Source organism: Delphinus delphis, chromosome 13 (assembly GCF_949987515.2).
Source record: "Delphinus delphis chromosome 13, mDelDel1.2, whole genome shotgun sequence".
In the NCBI taxonomy this organism is placed as follows: Eukaryota; Metazoa; Chordata; class Mammalia; order Artiodactyla; family Delphinidae; genus Delphinus; species Delphinus delphis.
Window position 1 is genome coordinate 77,102,820 of NC_082695.1, and position 23,534 is coordinate 77,126,353.

Genomic DNA, 23,534 nt, shown 5'->3' on the forward strand with positions numbered 1-23,534 from the left:
CAGGGAGGTCAGCTCAGTGCTCTGTGATGACCTAGAGGGGTGGGATGGGAGTGGCGGGGAGGGAGGCGCGAGAGGGAGGGGATATGGGGATACATGTACACATATAGATGACTCACTTTGTTCTACAGCAGAAACTAACACAACATTGTAAAGCAATTATACTCCAATAAAAAAAAAATGACAATAAAAGGAGCCAAAGGAATAAGCGACCGTCTTGCAAGGAGCTCCAATGTTGGCGGGGGGGGATGGAGTTGTGGGAAAAATGGATTAGAGCTGTCTTCTCACAGCAGCAAAAGGTATAGCAATTCAAAAGAATAGCTTGGGTCAGAGCCCTTTGGGGACACCTGTGTTCAAACCTCAAGGACATCAGGAATAAACACCAAGTCTAGTGGTCCAGACATAGAATCAAGGTCATAATCATTGATTGAGGTGAGCGTTCAGAGGGGTAGAGATGAACTTGGCTCAAGAGCAGAAGGGCAACATACAATGGGAAATATTGCCTAAGTGTGTTTTTCTTAAATAGCACTGAATGCTTTTGAGTGGATCAGAGAAGAACATAATTTAAGTCCTAAGAACAAAGGAAGGGCTTCCCTGGTGGCGCAGTGGTTGAGGGTCCGCCTGCCGATGCAGGGGATGCGGGTGCGTGCCCTGGTCTGGGAAGATCCCACATGCTGCGGAGCGGCTGGGCCCGTGAGCCATAGCCGCTGAGCCTGCGCGTCCGGAGCCTGTGCTCCGCGGCGGGAGGGGCCACAGCAGTGAGAGGCCCGTGTACCGCAGAAAAAAAAAAAAAAAAGAACGAAGGAAGACCTGAGGTTTAAGGGAGCTGAGCTGGCTGCAGATTCTGGCTACAGAAGTGTGGCTGGATCCTGGAAATGTATTCCGGTGTCACCGTCCCTACGATGAAAGCCAGGGATGGGTGACCTACTGGAGCATGGTGGCTAAAAAGGTAACCTCAGGACATTGACTTAACTGCATCCAAATCCCAGTTCTAACACTTAGGAGTTATTTAACCACAAGCCGGGAAATGATGCTTCTTCATGCTTCAGTTTTCTTTCAGTGTAAACTAGGGAAAACAATGCTTTTCTCATAAGGTTGCTGTGATGGTAAAATGAATTCATACAGAACAAGCAATTAAAAGAATGCTTAGCACGTACAGTACTTAATACATACTAGCGATAACGATTATTTTCTTTGTCAGTAATAAAACTGTCTCACTGTCAGCTGGTCAAACATAGAGTCCCAGAAAATTATTCTTATAATTCTTTAAGGCTTGAATTGTGGTTTGTTTCCTCTAAATCAGACGTTCTTGAAAATTAGGGGTTCTTCCTTGCATTCTCCTACTTACTTTTAGATTCATATTTTAAATGTACTTTAATAATTCACTCAGCAATGCGATAAGTAGTAACTTTCTGAATTGTTGTGAGTCTTAAGATATTCATATTTCACCATGATTATTGAATTAGAGCACGAGTATAGAATTCTAGGTTCAAAGCATGCTTCAGCACTTTAAGGGCACAATTTTATCATCTCCCAGCACCAAAGTTGTGGATGGGAAAGTTGATGTCAAGATAATTCTTGCTTCTTGTAGTTTTAATTATTTTATTTTTGTTTTTGATGATGTTCTTGATATTTCATTGCATTAAGAGTATTTTTAAATGGTTTAAAAATTTTATCTTGTTCATCAGGAGATGTTTTCCATCTGGAAACTTGTACCTTGGTTCATTGCTGGGAAACTCTCAGCCGTTGCTATGGCCCGAATGTTTGTTCCCCCAACACATATGTCGAACACCTAATCCCCAATGTGATGGTCTTTGTAGGTGGGGCCTTGGGGAGGTAATTAGTATTAGAATTAGTCATGAGGGTAAGTCCCCGGGATGTAATTAGTGTTCTTATAGGGAAATGAAAAAACAAAAGCTCTCAACCAAGTAAAGACAAGTAGGCAACCATCTGTGAACCAGGAAGACAGCCCTCAGCAAGAACCCGATCACAGACCTGCAGCCTCCAGGACTGTGAAAAATGAATGCTTGCTGTTTAAGCCACCCAGTCAGCAGTGCTCTGTTATGTCAACCCAGACTGAATAAGAAAACCATTATCCACTCAACTCTCTCAGCCCCACCCTATCTACTCTCTTCTTCTGGATTCCTATTTGAATAATATTGATGTACCTAGAGTTCTTTTATCGGTTCTAAAAGATTTTGAATACCTAATAAATTCATGCAATCTCAACATCAAATATGAAAAGACTAGAGCAAAAACTCTCCCTCCCACCCCTGTTGCCCATTCATATAGTTCCTACTCCCCCATCCCCATTAGTAATATCTGTACATATTGCTAAATATTCATAGGGCAGGCCATAACTAACAACAAACAAGCAAAATTATGCTGAGATTATTATATTGTTAACTTAGGATACAATTACTCCTTTCTCTTTCCCTGCCCCCTCCAAACAGGCATCAAAATAATGCAGAACCGGGCTTCCCTGGTGGTGCAGTGGTTGAGAGTCCGCCTGCCGATGCAGGGGACACGGGTTCGTGCCCCGGTCCGGGAAGATCCCACATGCTGTGGAGCGGCTGCACCCGTGAGCCAAGGCCGCTGAGCCTGCGCGTCCGGAGCCTGTGCTCCGCGACGGGAGGGGCCACAGCAGTGAGAGGCCCGCGTACCGCAAAAAAAAAAAAAAAAAAAAGCAAAACCAAAATTTTATCAACATAACAATATATCAATATATAAAGATTTTAAACAAGAGGTAAGTGGAAAGCAATCTGAAGAAGGTTTGTGGGAAAGCATGAATAAAACTTAGTCTGTGTCTTTAGAGAAGATGAAACAATTTCTTGGCTGGTTTCCCAGAATCTATATCGATGCATTAAATGTAACATAAATAACTAGAGCTGTGCGGTGATGCAGCCCAAGTCACTCTCTGGACCACTGGCAGTCAGGATGCACAGCCCCTCTATCTAGAGCCTCCATATGATACTTTCAGCTAATAATAGTCTGCAGGCATCCTGTGGATAATAACATCTGTTCAGCACATGTCAGGCAGGCACCACGGAATCTGCAGCCACAAGTTGCATCCCCCAGTGAAATTCAAAGCAACATTCTGCTCTGGGTTCCACATCAACATTCAACTATTAAACTCTGAGCCACTTTACCACGTGTGCCCCATGAAGAGAAAAACAGAAACTGCGTGAAGGAAAAACACACACATACGCTATTAACAAAGATTATTCTCCTTTCCCTCAGTCCCTTCTGGACTGTGCTCCATTCCCGTCTCTCTCTCTTCACCCCCTTCACCATTCCTCCATGCCCTGCATCCTGTTATAGACAGTTTTCCCTTCTTAATAAGGAGGAACATTCACATGGAGAAACGGAAGAGAAGCAGAAAGTGATGAAGTAACATTTCACCCAGTAACTGTGTCTAAAACGTCGATCCAGACCCCATGTCCCTGGGGTGGGGACAGTGGACATGGGACAAGTTGGGGTTGTGCTCAGGGTTCTACACCAACACCCAAATGAGAAGAACAGAAGCATTTCTTGGATGCCTCATCTAGTACCTTATGAGCAACTTTAACAGTAAACAGTTCACCAATAATATTCTCCATTTCCTTGCCCATTGTTATTCCACTAATTTAAACTAATTTAAAACTTTCTGTTGTCGAAAAAATAAATCTACCGGGGAAAACCACGAATTGCTGCCAGTTGGCAGACTCGAGAGGACATAAGCCAGGAAAGTGTGAGTTACAATTTGTTAGACTTCCAGTCTGTACATGCAGACAGACATGGAAAATGTGGGTAATTAAGTAATTCAAGCAAAACTCTGTCTATCTCTCTGTCTTTTTATTTGAGCTTCTGGCCAAGATGAAGTTGAAAGGAAGAGTGTATGGGCTTGTGAAAGTGAATCAGAGGGTGGGGTTAAGGAAAGGGTGGTGCTAGAAGTTTTAAAAATTATTTCTACAGTTAAAGGTCACTTAACTCAGCCACGGTCTCTTGCTAAAGGAACCAGTTGCCAATTCTGCTCCCGTGTAAGAAAACAAGGTATTGTAAATAGTTCTTTGTTTTAAAATGTTTGTTTATGTTTTCTTTCTTTGTTGAGGTACCTAGCTGAAGAACAATTTATCGAGACTCCCACAAAACAGAAATAATAGATGAAGGCCAGCCCCCAGGAATTCTGTGCAGGTCTGAGAGATTGAACCCTGAGCTGATTCAAAGTTGGTACTAGAAAGCGGGCTAAGCGGGAGAGAGCATTCACTTCCGAAGACGTCAGGAAGGTAGTTTTGCCGTGAATTGTGAAACTATGAATGGAGTTTTCTCCAGTCACATTTTTGGATTTGCTACCTTTGTATCTGTCAACACAGGTAAAAAGAAATAGGGTATTCTCAGAAGTATTGAACCAAAACCCTTCTAACCCGTCAGAAGAGCGAACTTGGCAACATGAATTTGAGCTTAGTCACTAATGTAGGGAACTAATGATTTGACTCTCTACCCTCCCGCCCACGCACACCTTCATGTCTTGGCTACCATTCCATGGGCCAGTAGCTTTCTTCTCTTTCGTGGAATAACCTAAGTCCCTAAGCTTACACTCCATGCTCATCATAAAGTCTCCCAGACTATTAATTCCCTCAGAAGTGGCTTTAGGTAAATATTGAAGTGCTGCGGATTTGGGGGGTCATTTTCTGATATGCACAACTCCACCAAGTAGACAATATCATCAGTACCATCGGAAAGTCAGGAGGCCTTGGATGTCCTCTAATGGAAAAGGGGAAGAGAGTCCTTCCCGCTCCCTCCTCCAGCTCATCATCATCTCTCTTTCTTCCTCCTCCTGTTCATCCTCTTTCGTCACCCAATCCCTCCCTTTCACCGTAAAACCTTAAAGACAGTCAGATATAATGACAAAAGCATTTGTATTTAGAGTCCAGAGAATGGGACTGCAACGGTAGCTCTGCTGTTAGTTAGCTGTGCATGTTCGTCAGCACATTTAACCTCTCTGGGCCTCAGTTTCCTAGCAGATAAAATGAAGCAATTTGATTAGAGGGATTCCAAGGTTCTTTCCAACCCTGATTTGTGAAGAGTATGTGTATCTCTGATGAGACATATTGACGAGTGATACTATCCTTTTCTTATTTTCCTATTTCTTTAGTTAAGCCCCTTGACAGATTGAGATTTTACATATGTGTGTATATTTATATGTATGTAAACTGATATATCCATATACCTTCCGAAAATTGCAAAAGAGCCATTTATTCTGAAAAGGGCATAGTTGGCTTCTGATCTAGACATTTATAGTCTTTTCTGAAAAGATCACTGTCGAACCCTTGTATGGATAAATTATTTCATGTAGAATCTCATCCCCAAATTCCGCATCTTTCAGAAAGCACTTTTCACTGCCGGGATAATTTTATCCAGCACTGGCTGGCTTAGCACTTCTATACTTTTTTTTTAAAGGCAGGAATTATTTTTCTTGTATGGTCTGGGCTACACCTGATATATTAATGATATTAATGAGAGAATTAATGAAGTTGAAGATACCTGGATATTAACTTTCCACAAGAAATTAGCTTTTTCATTAGACAGAGTTATTGTTTTCAGGGATTTGTTACAAGTAACTAAACTTTAGAATAACCACAAATAATAAGTAGAAAGATAAAAATCCTCAGCCTTAAAATGGTAGTTTCTCCTCTCCTCCCTTCATAGTGATTATGCTTTGGCCACGGAGCCAAGCATTTTCCATATGAAAGAATTCACGAGTTCTTAAAAGATAAAGCTTCATATACAGGCAGTAAGCAAAGCATCATTTGCATGAATATAGCTGTAAAGAAAATAGGGAGGTTATTTACAAGACAGCATTGGATCTGTCAAGGGAAATACTGATACACAAGTTTCGAACGCTTTATGAGGGCGTAGAATTGCTACAAGAGTAGAGGTTCTTGCTTTTCTTCTTTAATAAGATAATGTTAGCCGAGGATTATCATCAGCTTCTGAAATAGGTGGGAGCTATGACTAGGGATGATTTAGAGGCTGGGAAGCTGTTTGGTTAAGTGTAAGCCTATGACTAGGAGGGATTTCAACAGTATCACTGTTAATCCAAGTCATGATGAAACCAAAACTTTGCCTACACATGCCTCTCCCTTCATTCAACCATTGAACTAGAGAGATCTTCTGACCTTTCTAAAGTTCTCATTCTAGGTTTCTCTGAGGGCCAGGTGATATCAGTGCAGGACCAAGTTCTACACGACACTGGCACTAATGGGAGTTTCTAGGCTTGGGAATTTGGTTTATTTTTAATCATTTAATCAGCTTGAGAAATTATTTGGCTATAAAATGACAATAGATTGAACTCACTATTTCTTTGATAGAGACCCAGTCTAAAAAGACTTAAATGAAAATATCAGGGTAATTAGACGTGAAATTTAGAAGGTGAATATAATATTTTTAAAAATGAGAAAGTTTGAGTTCCTTTGTTTGTTAAGATTGGTTTCAGAGGGTCTCGCGTGAGTGAGGATAAAGGCAAGCAAGTCTTGAGGTCTCTACTTCTCTATGAGCATTTCCACTAAACTGTGAAAGATTTCAAGTTTAAATAGATAAAAAATGGTGGCTAGAGCCCAAACTATAAACACACTAAAGGAGAAATAAACAAGTACTTGTAAGTTTTCATTTCGTGCAAAGTCCTGAGGTGGGTGTTACTGGATGCGCAAAGCTGAGTAAGAAAATTTTGCTCTCAAGGAAATTATCCTAGAGTTGAAAAGATATAAATCTATGCAAACAGAACTAGCAGTATGATAAGCTCCAAGCAGGCAGCAAAAGCTATTTTATGGGTCTTTGGTGGAAGACGTGCTCCTGTGAACCCCAAAGTTCAGAAAAGGCTTCCAGAGGGAAAGAAGAACCGGAGCAGAGTTGGATTTCAAGAGAATAAAGGAACCAGGATATCATACATCAGGGTGTGAAGGAATAAAAAAGGTTAAAAGTATAAAAATATGGATGAAAGATAAGTGAGAAAAAGTACAAAGTTGAAAAGGGGTATAATTATTCCTCATTTACTGGGTAAAGTCAGTAGGCATGTGGTGTGTTGGTAAGAGGCACTGGGCTGATTCCTCTGCCATTTATATCCTGGCATTTTCAACAGGGAGCCGCTAACTGACCAGAATCCAAATGTTCTCTCATGTGAACTAACTCTGAAATTTGAGCCAATTCTCTTAAACTCTCTGGACTTCATTTTTAAAATATTTAAAATCATGTTGGAGTGGAATTTTTCTAAAGTTTATTCAGCTCTTATGAGTGTATATATACATATTATATATATATATAAAATCATATATATATATAATCAGATTGGATAATACATTCTTTTGTCATTTCAATGAAGGGTAATTAAAAAAGATAATTATGTAAGCCAACAAATCCATTTACAAAAGTTAAATAAATGGAAAAGATTATTAACATGTTCTCTAACTTTATTTTTCTTAGATTTTCCCAATGGACTCTCTAGCAAAATCCGTCAACCAATTTGCTCTGGAGCTTAGCAAGAAGCTAGCTGAATCTGCTGAGGGTAAAAATATCTTTTTTTCTCCCTGGGGCATCTCAACCTCCTTGGCCATGGTGTATTTGGGCACCAAAGGCACCACGGCAGCCCAAATGTCCCAGGTGAGTGAGAAAAGTCAACCATCCTCTGTTGCCTTAAAATGAAATGCTTTTCTTGTCTTTTGTTCACTTCTCTCCTGAAATCCAAAGAGCCCACGTTTTACAACCACGTCCTCCAAAATAAAAGACACACTTTAAATAAATTTACTAGACCATAAAAAGAAATCTGAGAAAGTGAATCAATTTGAAAACTCTTTCTAGGAATACTGTTTAAGAACCAGTGTTCTCTGGTAAAATCAAATGGAGAGATGATGTGCCCTTACCCAGGTGCCCAGTGGGTAAGGAGTAAGGAAATTGAATAGGGAGAGGGATAGCAACAGGAAAAGTCAAGCTATCTTGTGATTTCAAGCAGTGTTATCCCTGTCCATACCCAGTGAATTCCGGGGAGCTCAGAACTTGGGCTTTGCCATTACTAAAGGCAAAAAAGTAGCCAACTGAAGTCTTAAAGACATTTTTATTACTGGTAGTCTCATGCACTCAGGTTTGATTCGTAAGTAGGAGAGATGATTGAGCTGGGTGGGCACTTGGTAAAAAGAAGCACACAGAGATACAAAATGGTACATGGAGAGGTTATCGAGTTTGGTTCAACACCAAAAACAATTTTATTTTGATTATTAAAATATTTCAAGAAAGTAATGGCTCATACTTTAAATAATAGAATTAGTCATCATCTTTCTAATCTCAGAAGGATTTTCTTGAAGAAAAAAATAGAAAAATCAAGTGAATCCTGTTCCTCATGCTTTGTTTGGTTGTTACTTTGTTTGGTCCCTGGTTGTCTAGATGAATCTAAAGAGCCCATTAAGGGCATTAAAATAGCAAAACAGGATTATTGTATAAGCAATTATCAATTTGATGTAAGCATCCTCAAATCATAGCAAGTGTATGTGTACGTGTGTAGCCTTACATAGCAAAACATATCAAATAGCCATATATATGTGTATCTGCATCTATGCTTGTGTAAACATATAAATATATGTGTGTGTTTTAAGTAAAAATAAAAATAGAAGAGAGTAAATTCAGCTCTAAATCATACAACGACTGAAAGGCTAAGTGACAAAATTTCCACCAAGAAGCTGGCCTCTGTGACAAGTATGGAAATGGGCACAGCCAGCAGTTCTGAATGAGACAGGCAGAATACATATTCTGTCAGTTTGGGTCTAGGATATCCCCCTTATGCTCATAATTTACAAGCTATTGTGTGGTTTAAAAATAGCAACAACAAAATCTTGGTTCACAGAAAAATCCTGGTTCACAGCTAGTTAATAATTGGCTCATTATTAAAAGGTTTAACTATGAATGTGATAGACTTAATCTTAGATAAATGTCAATTTGCTTCCACTCCATATAAATTTATTGCTGGGTGTTGCTTACCCTTGTTTTATTTCAATGTCACTGAAATATTAACAGCTTCAGTTTGCAATTGAGACTAATGAGTTGCTTAAGCACCTCCCCTTTTTTTCCCTATGGCAAGTGGTTCCTGTCTGTCGCCATGTGTCAGCACAAACTTTGGTAAAGTAGACTTTATTCCTTTCTGTAAGCTGGGTCCAGGATGCATGCAGGAGATGGAATTATCACTTTGTTTTCTCAGGGGAAACACAATGTCCACATCCTTCCTGTGACCTGTCACATGAATTGCTGGGGTGAAGACAAAGACTCTATCTCCGTATGTCAGATGGTGGTAGGCAGTGAAAACTGAAGCACTTAAGTAGAAAAAGCAACTAAAATTCCTGAATTTTCCAGATAACTGGGGCCATGATGGCATTTGCTTAAATTATCTAAGTGATGGTCTCAGTTGAATACCTAGGCTTCTTTTCAAACCAATCATAGATAAAAATGAAACTCGGAAAACATGAGAATTTTACCTCTAAGGCTATTCCCAACATTATCCTCAACGTCCCATAAAAAGTATTAAAATAAAGAGACTAGCAATTTAAATTCAACTTAAAAATGTATTTAAAAGCAGCTCTTGACTTACTCTTACTAGGTCAGGTAACACACCATTTAAGTCAAATCAGCGCTCCCTTGGTTCATTAATTATATGTTTTGTATCTATAGGAACAAATGGCTTGTAGTTGCTGATGTGTATTTCATATGATTACATCTCTGCAAAGTGCATTCACATATTGCCTTTTTATTGAAATTACAGGTTCTTCAGTTTAGCAGAGACCAGGACAGCAAATCTTGTCCTGACAGTTTTGAAAAGAAAAGGAAAATGGTATGTCTTATATTTCAATATCTATTTGATAATTAAGGAGAAAGCACTTTGGCACGTTAGTGGCTAAATTAAGCAACCTTTAATAGGTAACTTTTCTTTAAAATATATGTTAAAATTATGGGATTTTTTTTTTTTTTTTTTGTGGTACGCGGGCCTCTCACCGCTGTGGCCTCTTCCGTTGTGGAGCACAGGCTCCGGACGCACAGGCTCAGCGGCCATAGCTCACGGGCCCAGCCGCTCCGCGGCATGTGGGATCTTCCCGGACCGGGGCACGAACCCGTGTCCCCTGCATCGTCAGGCGGGCTCTCAACCACTGCGCCACCAGGGAAGCCTGGGAAATTTTTTAGAGTGCAGAATGTCTACACTTTTTGGAAGGGTAATATTCTTTTCCCTTATCTCTTCGTTTCCCTCCCCTTCAAAACTACTCTACTTTCAACATTGTTCTTACTTCTGCAAACTCTTTCAACATTGTTCTTACTTCTGCAAACTAAGTGTGAAGAAAATGATGTCCCAACAGCTATTACATTCCTGCACTAATAATACTAAAGAGGTTTTTTTATCTACCATACAATCGATTTCGGCCTTTGTTCGTAAACTTTAAATTATTTCATTTACTATAAGTTGTTCATATACACTTAGTTCTTGTTCAACATTTTTATTTAACCAATTTACTTTCTTTTAAAGGAATTCGATGTAGGCAAGGCTGAAGAAATATGCTCTAATTTCCAGACACTTATCTCAGAAATCAACAATCCCAGCAATGCTTGCATACTTAAAACAGCCAACAGGATCTATGGGGAGAAAACGTATCCATTTCACAATGTAAGTGCAAACATCTTATTTCAAGCTGATGGGGAAGAGTCACATGAGATCAATCAATAAACTCTTTGTACTTTTCTCCGGGGATCCCAGGGACAATCTTAATGTATATGGAGTATGTGGTCAGCATTTCTGATAAACAATCGTTTAGCCTGACCAATGTGTCAAGTTGTAAAGGAAACCAGTAACATATTTCAAACCAAATCTGGTGATCAGATCTTTATGCCCAGAATAAAGGGGTACACCCCAGGAACAACCCATGAAGACTCGTAGAAATGTGGTTTATATAATCCCTGGGCCAACATTTGTTTCATGGGAAACAGAGCAAAAGATATAGAATAACTCAATATGGTGAGTCTGAAGGAGCAGAGGGTGGTGTGGTCATAGGAGTGTGGCAGGAGACTGTGTCCTCAAGAGCAAAGTTGACTTTGCGATCAGGTAAGTCACTTCACATCTTGACTTCAGACACTTTAAGAAAGATTCTTAACATGGAATTGAATCAACTTCTCTTCTGCTCTGATGGTTGAGACACCCACAGTGCAGACCATGAGTTCATCTTCAGTTCAGATGCAAGGGCTCCTCAGAGGACTCAACTCCAAACCAAGCCAAGCATTTACTTCTTTCATGTTTGTCCATCACATCCTTTGGCACACTTCAGAAGAAAGCCAGAGGACCCAGGTGCCCAGTGGGTAAGGAGTAAGGAAATTGAATAGGGAGAGGGATAGCAACAGGAAAAGTCAAGCTATCTTGTGATTTCAAGCAGTGTTATCCCTGCCCATACCCAGTGAATTCCGGGGAGCTCAGAACTTGGGCTTTGCCATTACTAAAGGCAAAAAAGCAGCCAAGTGAAGTCTTAAAGACATTTTTATTACTGGTAGTCTCATGCACTCAGGTTTGATTCGTAAGTAGGAGAGATGACTGAGCTGGGTGGGCACTTGGTAAAAAGAAGCACACAGAGATACAAAATGGTATGTCTTTTAAAATATCCATAAGCCCTAGCTGTGCACAGAGAGGTTGATCAGAACCCACGAGTCAAGACAAGGAATAGGTACCTCGAGAATGTTTACGTTTTCTTTTTACTGGATTATAAATTGTACAGAACGTAGACTTCATAATCTCCAAACCACTGCCTGGAAGCTGAATTAACTCAACACTTTTTAACTGCACACAATTCCTCTATAAAGTAATAAATTGAAGGAATGCCACAGCTGTCCTGGGGAATAAATTCTGTTTCAAGGCAGGTGCCCCCCTAAGCAGCAACCTTGGTTATAGCCCACTTAGGATGATGGCCACTGAGGGTAGCATCGACAGCCCGAAGGAAGAAGCCTGCTTTCTCCCTTAGAATACCTGACGAAACCTTTGACCCGTCTTGGAAGTCGGTTTCCATGGCGGGCCACAGCTTCCCTCAGAAGCCCTCCCCAGGCTCTTGGGTGTTTAGAGCCCATAGATGGCAGCTGCCAGACCCAGGGTTCTCAGTCTGGCTCCATCTCTACCCCAGAAAGCCCAGTACTCCTTGGCTGGAGTCGCTCCTGGGATTCCTAGAATGGTCCTCCTTTTCATCCCAGCCCCATTTCCCAAGGACGAATAAAAACAGACGAAGATATGGAGGCTCCAGAGCTGTGGGAGACGGGCCTTCCTTCCATACCCGCGGCTCTGCAGGGCTAGTCCGTGCCCAGCTAAGTTTACACAGGGCAGTGTTTCGTTTTTAACCGAAGCTGGAGTGTGGAAAGATTGAGGGGGGCAATGGGGTGGCAGTTTGCAATTGTCCATCTAGCTAGGGTTTTTTTTTCTTTTTTTTTTTTTGGATAATCTAAATAGACTTGTTTATTGATTCTGGAAAAATTCTACAAAAGGAGATTTTACCTATATCTTCCAGAAATATTTACAAGACATGAAAACATACTTTGGCTCAGAGCCACAGTCTGTGAACTTTATGGAAGCTTCTGACCAAATCAGAAAGGAGATCAACTCTTGGGTTGAAAGCCAGACTGAAGGTAAGCCTTCTCCAAGGTACTCAGCGGTGCACTTTCTCCAAGTATCGCTTTATTATTTTGAATTTGTGTTATGTATAAGTATAGGCATTTCTTAAATAGAACTGTGGACACATTCTAAATATTCAAAACATTTGTTTTATTCATGCCCATAATTTTTGATTTATAGCTTTTGCAATAAGTCTTATCTAAAACAGATAAGACAACCATTTTACCAAGTAGACAAGAAAATGATCAGATTCCACTAATTCCAAGGAGGACTCCAGGGATAAAAGGCAGAAAAATGCAAAAAAGGAATTTTGGAATACTGCTGCACTTGTGGTTTCTAAAGAAAAATAGCTGCTGATGAACAATGAAAATGTGGCAGTAAATGTACTACATAACCTTAAGTAATTTTCAAAATAGGTCATATATTAGCTTAGAGTATGGGCTGAGCTCTTGCAACAAAGAGCCCAAAATACAATATCTTAATAAGATAGAAGTTTATCTCTGACCTAACAGTCACAAGGTAGATAAGCATTCTGTTCCATGAAGGCATCCAGAGACCCAGACTAGTGGGTTAGCTCAGCCATCCTCGAGACATGGCTTTTATATTTGTCTAAGGTGATTCTTACATTTGTCAGTTTTACAGTCAGCAGGAAATAGGGAAAATAAAGCCTCTTTGCTTTTAAGGGGATGACCTGAAACTTTCACACACCAGTTCCACTCATATCCCAAATTTGGATACATGGCCCATTTTATGCTCTGGTGACCAACTTGTCCTAGTTTGTAATAAAGGTCTTTAAAATGTAGTTTTTAGCTGGGTAGCCACATGCTACCTAAAAGTTAAGCATTCTATTTCTAAAAAGGGAATAGTAGAGGGATTCTCAGAGGCGATTTAGCAGTTTTTTATTATGATCCTTATTTTAGAAATGAGGAAGCTGAGGCTTTAGAGAAACTGTTACCAAGATCAGATAGTTTAAAGCTTCAGAAATAGGACTGAAATCTGAGTCAGTTTAGCTCTGAAGTCTGAACTCATTTCAGTATTCCACGCTTCCTTTTCAATCCATATGTCTGTTGATGGTCCATTATATCTCACAAAGAAATACCAAAGGTGTAATCGCTAATGAATATTAATGATTAAGTCTTTGCTTTGCAGCAACGAACATGGAATGTTTAGGTAATCCCCCTCCCCCCAGACTTCAGAGTTCATTTGTATATTCCTGCCAGATATGCTTGCAGAGGGTCCCACATACTTTCAACTCGACATACTGAAGTCATGTTCAGAACAGCTTATCCACACCTTGTCCTCTCCTTGCACTCATTCTCCATCCCGGCGGATGGGTGGCTACCACACACCTGCCCAGATCATAAGTCCGAGAGATACTCTAAATTCTCCCTTTTCCTTTGCCTCCTCCTGCGTGTTTCTGAGTTCATCTTTCCTTTCCAATCTCTTCCTCCTCTGCTCTCGGCTTTGTCATCATTTATCTGTGTTAATGCAATAATCTGTTTCTTATCTTGCTCCCCTCAAATGCAACCTCCATTCAGCCATCAGAATGACCTCCCTAAAATGTGAATTCGACCAAGTGGACCATGTACTCAAAATCCATCATGGTGCCCCACATCCTACAGGATGAATTCAAGCTGCCTAAACTGACACAGAAGGTCCAACAGGACCGTGAAGTCTTGTCTGTCTCTCCACTTCAACTCTTGTCATTCTCTGACTCAAAGTTGATACTCAGAAATTCTAAGTGGCACAGAGTCCCTGGAACTCCCTGTGCTACCTCACGACCCCATGCATTTGCTCATGTGTCCCTTCAGTTCGAAACACGGTCCCCTCCCCTGCCACTCCCAGCCCCTTCATGGCCACTGGATAACATCTCAGGGGTTCGCTCAGGCATAATGTGCTCCCCTGGCTCCCAGGCTGAGCTGAGAGCCTTTTTCATTGCTCCAAAAGCCCCCTGTGGGAAACTTTACCTTGACTTACCACGTTGTTATTGAAATTAACTGTTGAAGTCCCTGCCTCTCCCACTAAACCCAAGAACACCAAGGGCAGTAATACTACCTCATTTGAGTTTCTGCTTTGAATCACTAACAGATAACAGCCCTGCTCATGGTAGCTATTCAGAGCAATGTTTATTGAAGTGAATTGAGGAAGTTGGCAGCCCTAACTTCTCAGTTCCTTTTTCACTGGACTAGTGACTCAGAAGCCATGGTGAGGCAAGAGTGACCATTATCCTTAACTTATTCCTGATTTGGATTCATCTAAAAGTCAGTTTGTTTTGAGAACTACAGATTAGCTAGCATTTACAGAAAGGAATTACTTGCACCGTTCCAGTTCACATGAGGACCAAATGTGATTCTATAAGCAAAAGCACATTGTAATATACAACACAAACGCAATGTAGTAGAAGTAGGGGCAAGAATAGTGCTGGAGGGCTTCCCTGGTGGCGCAGTGGTTGAGAGTCCGCCTGCCGATGCAGGCGATACGGGTTCGTGCCCCGGTCCTGGAAGATCCCACATGCCGCGGAGCCTGCGCGTCCGGAGCCTGTGCTCCACAACGGGAGAGGCCACAACAGTGAGAGGCCCACATACCGCAAAAAAAAAAAAAAAAAAAATAGTGCTGGAGCTGAACTAAATCTCAGCTCTCAAATTCCTACCCAGTGCCCACTCTGTTCTCTGGAAGACAGGTGGGGACCCTACAGACAGGAAGGCGGGGAGCAACTCATCTGCTATCTTTCGCCCCTTTCTGAGCTGAGTGGAGAGTCATTGTCTGACACGGTGTAAGCTCGGTTTGCAAAAGGATCCTTGCCGTGCTTCCCCCGCACAGGCTGACACACTCAAGGAGCATGACAGGATCCATCTCTCTAGATCACGGGTCCCCAACCCCCGGGCCTGGGCCTGTTAGGAACCGGCACGCACAGCAGGAGGTGAGCGGCGGGCAGGTGAGCGAAGCTTCATCTATCACTGCCCGTCGCTCCCCGTCGCTCGCATCACCGCCTGAGCCGTCCCCGCCCGCCCATCCCCACACCCCGACCCCCAGCCCTGGTCCGTGGAAAAATTGTCTTCCACAAAACCGGTCCTTGGTGCCAAAAACTTTGGGGACTGCTGCTCTAGATTACAGAGCTGTCTGGATCTTCCTGTGATGATAGAAATATGCCATAAATCCTAGGGCTGCCATAACAAATTACCACCAACTGTGTGGTTTAAACCAATAGAAATCTATTCTCTCATAGTTCTGGAAGCTGCAAGTCTGAAGTTAAGGTGTTAGCAGGGCCTTGCTCCCTTGGAAAGTTTCAGGGAAGAAACCGCTCCACGCCTGTCTCCTAGTTGCTGATGGTTATTGGCAATCCTTGGCTTGTAGACACATCTCTCCAATCTCTGCCTCTGTTGATACATAACTTTCTTCTTTGTCTCCCCTATGTCTCCATGTTTTCACACTCTGTGTGTGTGTGTCCGAATTTCTCTCCTCTTATAAGAATACCAGTCATTGAATTAGAGCCCACCCTAATCCAGTATGACTTCATTTGAACTTGACTGCATCTGCAAAGACTCTGTTTCAAAATAAGATCACATTCACAGGGACCGGAGGTTAGGATTTAACATATCTTTTTGGATGACACAATTCAGCCCACAAAAGTAATATTCTCACAAAAATGTATAACCTAAATATTATCTTGAGGAAGCATCAGACAAACTTGAACTGAGAATTGAGCATTCTACAAATATTTTTCAAAAGTATCAAGGTCATGAAAGACAAAGAATGAATGAGGAACATGAAAGACAAAGAATGAATGAGGAATGAAAGAAAAAGACTAAAGGGGACCAAAAGGAAATGACAACTAAATGCAACTTGAGCTCTTGGATTGATTTCTGGTCCAGGAAAAAAAGGACTTTATTGGAACAACAGATGAAATTTAAATAGGATCTGTTAATAATATTCTATTAATACTAACTTCCTGGCTTGGATCATTGGTGGATACAAGATGTTATCATTTAACGGTATTTCATAATCATCATTTTTATGTATGGCGTTTCACCAGGATGTAACTACATCATTTGAAATCTGTCCTTTGGCTCTTTTAGGAAAAATCCTGAATCTCCTACCTGATAATGCTGTGGATTCTGCAACCAGAATGGTTCTGGTAAATGCCCTTTACTTTAAAAGAATTTGGGAACATCAATTCTTGGTCCAAAATACCACAGAAAAGCCTTTCAGAATAAACAAGGTAGGAACCTGTTAATAACCAGTATGAATTTTTACATGGCATTGCAAAGGGAATTCTATTTTAAATTTATTCTCTCTGACTATATGCTCCTGTAAACTATGGCTCTTACTAGGGCAGGGATGACTGTGCTAAAAACCCCAGTTCCATCCTACCTGGAAATTCCCTTTTCATTATTTTTTCTCTGAAAATAGACTATTCACATATTTTATTACTCAGTCCTTGCTGCAACTATGGTAGAGTAGGTAAGGTAGTTATTACATTTATTTCCCAGGTTAGAAATGCAGCATGGTTAAGTGACTAGAGCCATGCTTAAGTTGAAGGCTTCCAGGACCATAACCCCAAACTCTTCGCTTACTAGTTCTATTCTTGTTCTATTAAGGCAGTACCACCGTGTACCAAACTCTTACCCTTCCATAAGAAAAAGAAATAAAATTTTAAAATCTTATTTCTTTCGTTAACATTTCCTTCTGCGTTAGGACACAGCACACTTGTTTTTGATTACTTCAGCAACAAGGGAGACTAATGGAAGCTGACAGATACACCTAAGGGCTGGATGTGGCTGGGTCTTGGGACTTGAGTGGAAATAAGGATTCAAATGTTGTCAGGATTCATTCTCTATCTTTCCAACTCTGTTTCTCCCATTATTCTTCTCTCAGACTGAAGTCTAACTTCCTCTGCGGCCCAGTCCACAAAGGCAGAACATGGCTACCCACATCTCCTCCACTCTACAGACCAGTCTGATAGGTCTCATTCCAAATTCCTAGGAAAGGAACAGATTGGCCAAAGATTGTTAACATATTTAGGTCCTGGGGTGGATCACCTCACATAAACAGTGCTGCTGAGGACCTACTGCTGTAACCATATGGTTATGTGCAATAGGCGGTTTTCAGATAATCAGTGGGGTAAAGATGGGGAAGGAACGGAACATATAATGCAATAGGCTAACTAGAAATGTGCTGGATAGTTACTTGGCTTAATATATTCACCAGAAATTTTCAGATGCAAGTGATAGAAAAGCATTCCAAACTAGCTCCAGTAAAATGGGCATTGTGTTAGCATTAGCTTATGCAACTAAGAGGAACTGGGAAGTCTGGCAGTGGGATCTTTGAATCTCAAACATAATCCATTTTCTCTGCCCCACCCTGACCCCTCCTTTTTGCCTTCATTCTCTAATTCTAAAGATGGGATTTTTCCATATGACCAGGGAATATGACAGCCCCATAGTCTAGCTTCACAACCCTACTACATAGACGAAGTCCTGGCTGCTGGCTCTGACAGATTGCTCCCAAAGAGGACTCCGGCTGGTGCCATTCATATGCTTATCGTTGAGACAATCACTGTATCGCAGAGTATCCTGAACGAACAGCCCTGCTCACACGGCCACTACCTTAGCAGAACAGTAGGATCTTGTGATGGACATTTAGCTCCACATAGAGTGGATAAATAACATATGTCTACAATGTCTGAATTGCAGGGTTTTGCTTTTGTTTCACCATTGGCTTTACTAAAAATTCATAATGTCATGTATCTACCATTACAGTATCATACAGAATACTTTCGTTGTCCTAAAAATGCCCTGTGCTCCAAACATTCATCCCTCCCTCTAAATCCCTGGCAACCACGGATCTCTTTACGGTCTCTAGAGTTTTGCCCTTTTCAGAATGCGGTAGAATCAGAATTGCATAGCACGTAGCCTTTTCAGACCGTCTTCTTCCACTTAGCGATACGTATTTAAAGTTCCTCCGTGCCTTTTTTATGGCTTGATAGATCATTTCACTTTGTTGCAGAATACTGTTCCATTGTATGGACGTAGCAGTTTGTTTATCCATTCACCTTACTGACGGGCATTTTGGTTGCTTCCAGTTTTTAGCAATTATGATTAAAGCTGCTATAAACATTTGCATGCAAGATTTTGTGTGGACACGTTTTTAACTCATTTTGGTAATTACCCAGGAGCACGGTTGCTGGATCACATGGTAAGACTGTATTTAGCCGTGTAAGAAACCACCGTACTGTCATCCAATATGGCTTCCACTTTGCATTCTCATTGGCAGAGAATGTCAGTTTCACCCTCGCTAGAAGTTTATGTTATCAGTGTTTTGAACTTTTAGCCATTCTATTAGATCTGTAGTAGTGGTATCTTCACTGTTTTAATTTGCAATTCCCTAAGGACATAAGATTGAACATCTTTTCATATGCTGTAGGTCTGCCTTTGGTGAGGTTATCAGTTCAGATCTTTCGCCTGTTTTTAAAATTGGGTTCTTTGCCTTATAATTGTTGAGTTTTAAGAGTTCTTTTCAAATTTTGGATACCAGTCATTTATCAGTTATGTGTTTTGAAACTCTTATCTCCTAGTTTATTGCTTGTCTTTTCACTCTCTTAGTGAATTTCGGTTTTATGATACTAAAATACCCTCACACAAAAACAAAAACCACAAATGTTTGTGTGTGAAATGCACCTTACTCAGCTTCGGAATCATTGGCATTTACAGAGTTTGCACAAGACTCTTTTAAGTGTTTGGTAGAATCCAGCTTGCCATGATTTATAGAGGATGCCGTAACAATGTCAGAGGAAGAAACTCCCACATCATTTATCGATGATGTTATCCAGTAGAACACATATTTCCAGAAAACAAGGTTTGAATAATTTTATTCAGCACTTAGCAGAGGATCACTAGCTTTGCCAGTGTCCCAGACTACTGGGAACCAAAGATGCTAAAGAATTAAGGATTTGGTGGAACACCTCCCCAGTGACTTTGCTACATATATTCTACAGACTACAAGCAAACCAGTGCAAATGATGTCCATGAAAGAAAAACTTCAAGTATTTTACATAGAAAAGCCACAAGCCATAGGCCTTCAACTCTTCTATGAGAACCGTGACCTCAGCCTACTCGTACTACTGCCGGAAGACATCAGTGGGCTGGATCAGGTAAAGAGATCAGGCTATTCATCCCTACCTTCTTTCCTCTCCCCTTTGGTAACAAGTTTATTTCCTATATCTGTGAGTCTGTGTCTGTTTTGCATATACATTTATTTGTATGGAGAAAAACTTTAAAAACAGACATCAGTCTGTCTGACACGAAGAGGGTTCTAGTGTTTATCCCTCCGGGGAAAAACATAAAGACAGTTCCCAGTTCTTTAATTTCTGCAGAGGAAGGCAACCAACGTACCTTGAGTCCTAGGTACTGTATTTTTACATCATTTAAGCTTTACAAAACTTTGCCAGGTTGATATTACTACCCCTCAGGAAGGTTAAGTAATCTATAGACATCTTTAGCATAGGGGAGTCACACAAACAACCACACAAACAACAGACAGAGATATTTATTGTCAGTCACAAAGCTGTGTGGATTGATCATAACAACCTTTCAGTCAATATAGGTCTTTCTTCTCCTTCCGATAGGACTTACCTAATTAATTTTTTAATCACTTGCATTAATCTAGCCTTAGACATATGTTTAAAAACATTAAATGGATTACTTTTTTTTTTTTTTTTGCGGTACGCGGGCCTCTCACTGTTGTGGCCTCTCCCACTGCGGAGCTCAGGCTCCGGACGCGCAGGCTCAGCGGCCATGGCTCACGGGCCCAGCCGCTCCGCGGCATGTGGGATCTTCCCGGACTGGGGCACGAACCCGTGTCCCCTGCATCGGCAGGCGGACTCTCAACCACTGCGCCACCAGGGAAGCCCCTAAAACATTTTTAAAAAACATTTTTTATCAAGTTAACACTCTTCAGGAGATATAGTCTGTATCAGTGCATCTTCAAGTATTATTTAAGTTGTTCATCTGTTAAACCTCTCTTAAGCCTGACTTTGGTCTGACCACATTTCTGAGCAATTTGCATGTCTAAACTGAACACTAGCTTCTCATGCAATAAGTGTTCTGTCGTTCTTTACACTGTGCCTAATTGCTTGTGTGCCAGGTTCTTTAGGTTTCCACCACCCTACTAGTGTGTAGAAAGATTTCTAAATAGTGTCATAAAATTTGTGAAACTGGAGAGGATAGTAGAAATAAGACCAAGTGTGAATACTAAACCATTAGAGTTACACCCTTAAAAGATAAGCCTTTCTTTTTAAAAGTGCAGGTTCCTGACCTGAAGATATTGTCACTTACTGCACATAATTTACAAATATGTCACTGATAGCAATACTTGGATCTAGAAAATTCTTAAAGTAGCAAAAGCATGTGCTTTGAAACAAACATGTTATTTAAAAAATCAAACATTGTTTATCATATATATGTACGCATATGTGTATATAATATATATTTATTGTTTAAAAAATTTTAAATATAAAGAAGAGAAAAAGCACCCTCAAAACCACTATTTAAAATATCATTACTCTTGGGACTTCCCTGGTGGTCCAGTGGTGAAGACTCTGCACTTCCAGTGCAGAGAGCGTGGGTTTGATCCCTGATTGGGGAGCTAAGATCCCACATGCCAAGCAGCGTGGCCAAAAGATTAAGAAAAAAAAAAGTCATTACTCTTAAGATTGGAGGATTTTCCTTTCTTTGCTTTTCTTTCCTTATTTTTTCGTAGTTTATAGTTACTAGTTTCATATTGGCGTGATTATATAGACATTTTACCTCAGATTTTGTTTTCAAGGAATTGTCTACTATGTTAATAAAACTAAAGTTTCTTTTGTGCCCTGGCATGCAACATGTCCTCGAGTATATGCTTTTGTGTTGACAACACCGAAGTGTATATTTATATTGATGTATTTGCATGTGTAGTTGATGTCTTGCATATTATCATAGAAGTACTTCCATTTTGGATCAAGGTCTAATCTAGAAAACCTATATCCTGAGAACTATTTATCTGCAAAATGATTATGTCAAGGATGTGTGGAGGATCTCATTATAAACAAAGAATTTCCAAATGTGTGTGTTTTGTTACCTTTGGTAATAGGAGTGACTATAAGTCATTTATATAATATCTAAAGGCCTCACTCAACGAATAGTTCTCACTCCACTCTGAAATTACTGACTCTTTCTTCCTTGGCTCCAAACTGTAGCTGGAAAAAGCCATCACCTATGAGAAGTTGAGTGAGTGGACTAGCGCTGACATGATGGAGGCGTGTGACGTGCAGCTGCATCTTCCCAAGTTCAAGCTGGAAGAGACTTATGATCTCAAGTCAACCCTGAGCAGTATGGGGATGAGCGATGCCTTTAGCCAGAGCAAAGCAGATTTCTCAGGAATGTCTATGGAGAGAAACCTATTTCTGTCCAATGTTTTCCATAAGTCTTTTGTGGAAATAAATGAACAAGGTACAGAGGCCGCAGCTGGTACTGGGAGTGAGGTGAGTTTTCGAATTAAACTCCCCTCCGTTGAATTCAATGCAGACCACCCATTCCTCTTCTTCATCAGGCACAACAAAACCAATAGCATTCTATTTTACGGGAGATTCTGCTCCCCTTAAACCCTGCATCTCTCTCATCAAACAAGAGCATCTTACAGTGTGAAAAATACACATATGATGGAAAAACACAATTATAATAAAAACCAGTTTATAGCCTCTTTTTAACATATAAATATTAGCAAAATTATCTTGAAATAATATATTCTAGTTATCCTATCATGCCTATATAGCTAGAGAGAATGGCAAATTTAACTTTTTTAACTTTTTTTTTTTTGCTGACATTCAGTTTTATTATTTTTTACATCTTTATTGGAGTATTAATGCTTTACAGTGTTGTGTTAGTTTCTGCTGTATAACAAAGTGAATCAGCTATATGTATACATATAACCCCATATCCCCTCCCTCTTGCGTCTCCCTCCCACCCCTCTAGGTTGTCACAAAGCATTGAGCTGAGCTCCCTGTGCTATGCGGCTGCTTCCCACTAGCCATCCATTTTACATTTGGTAGTGTATGTATGTAAATGCTACTCCCTCACTTCGTCCCAGCTTCCCTTTCCCCGCCTGTGTCCTCAAGTCCGTTTTCTACGTTTGCGTCTTTATTCCTGCCCTGTCACTAGGTTCATCTGTACGTCTTTTAGATTGCATATATATGTGTTAGCATATGGTATTTTTCTCTTTCCGACTTACTTCACTCTGTATGACAGATACTAGGTCCATCCACCTCATTACAAATAATTCAATTTTGTTCCTTTTTATGGCTGAGTAATATTCCATTGTATACATATGCCACATCTTCTTTATTCATTCATCTGTCTATGGACATTTAGGTTTAACACATTTTATCTTAATGTGACTTTTATTTACATTTCAGAAATTCGGTTATTCCATTGAATGCCTTAAAATGCTTGAACTACCTGGTCACTACTTTCATTGTCACTTATTTTCACATGCATCATTTAGTGAAGAAAAAAATCTTTATAGAGGTGATATATTGATAAACAAGAATTTTCTCAAGACTATTACTCTGATGGTTCATAAATTACCACTGTAAAATTAAATCCCCCTTTTCTGCTATTTTAAAAATACTTATGTTGACATTAATGGAAAAACTAGTGAAATCCAATGAAATCTGGAGTTTAGTTAATAGTAATGTACCAACGTTGGCTTCTTAGTTTTAAAAAAATGTTCCACTGTAATATTAGAAGTTAGCATTACAGGAAACTGTGTCAGAAGTATATGGGAATTCCCTGTTTTATCTTTGTAACTTTCCTGTGAATTTAAAATTATTCCAAAATAAAAATTTTATTGGAAAGAA

The 23,534-nt window shown here is 40.3% G+C and overlaps 1 protein-coding gene across 2 annotated transcripts; it reads left to right on the forward strand.

Moving 5' to 3' along the window:
• Positions 1 to 3,956: 3,956 nt before the first annotated feature.
• LOC132436332 (serpin B10) lies at positions 3,957 to 23,534 on the forward strand. Of its 2 annotated transcripts, none has more exons than XM_060029184.1 (8): positions 3,957 to 4,029; positions 7,456 to 7,632; positions 9,776 to 9,844; positions 10,529 to 10,666; positions 12,540 to 12,657; positions 16,720 to 16,862; positions 19,638 to 19,793; positions 21,876 to 23,534. In XM_060029184.1, the coding sequence occupies exons 2-8, from the start codon at positions 7,465 to 7,467 to the stop codon at positions 22,278 to 22,280; spliced, it is 1,197 nt and encodes a 398-aa protein (XP_059885167.1). In that variant the 5' UTR covers positions 3,957 to 4,029; positions 7,456 to 7,464; the 3' UTR covers positions 22,281 to 23,534. The 2 variants fall into 2 exon arrangements, with proteins under 2 accessions (XP_059885167.1, XP_059885168.1); XM_060029185.1 differs by having other exon boundaries at positions 3,977 to 4,029; positions 7,456 to 7,537.

Excerpts from the sequence above, each read along its gene's own strand:
- LOC132436332 (XM_060029184.1), top strand. The coding sequence starts at position 7,465 with ATGGACTCTCTAGCAAAATCCGTCAACCAATTTGCTCTGGAGCTTAGC. Across the intron at positions 10,667-12,539 it reads AAACGTATCCATTTCACAAT|AAATATTTACAAGACATGAA; the intron begins GTAAGTGCAAAC and ends TATATCTTCCAG. Across the intron at positions 19,794-21,875 it reads ACATCAGTGGGCTGGATCAG|CTGGAAAAAGCCATCACCTA; the intron begins GTAAAGAGATCA and ends TCCAAACTGTAG.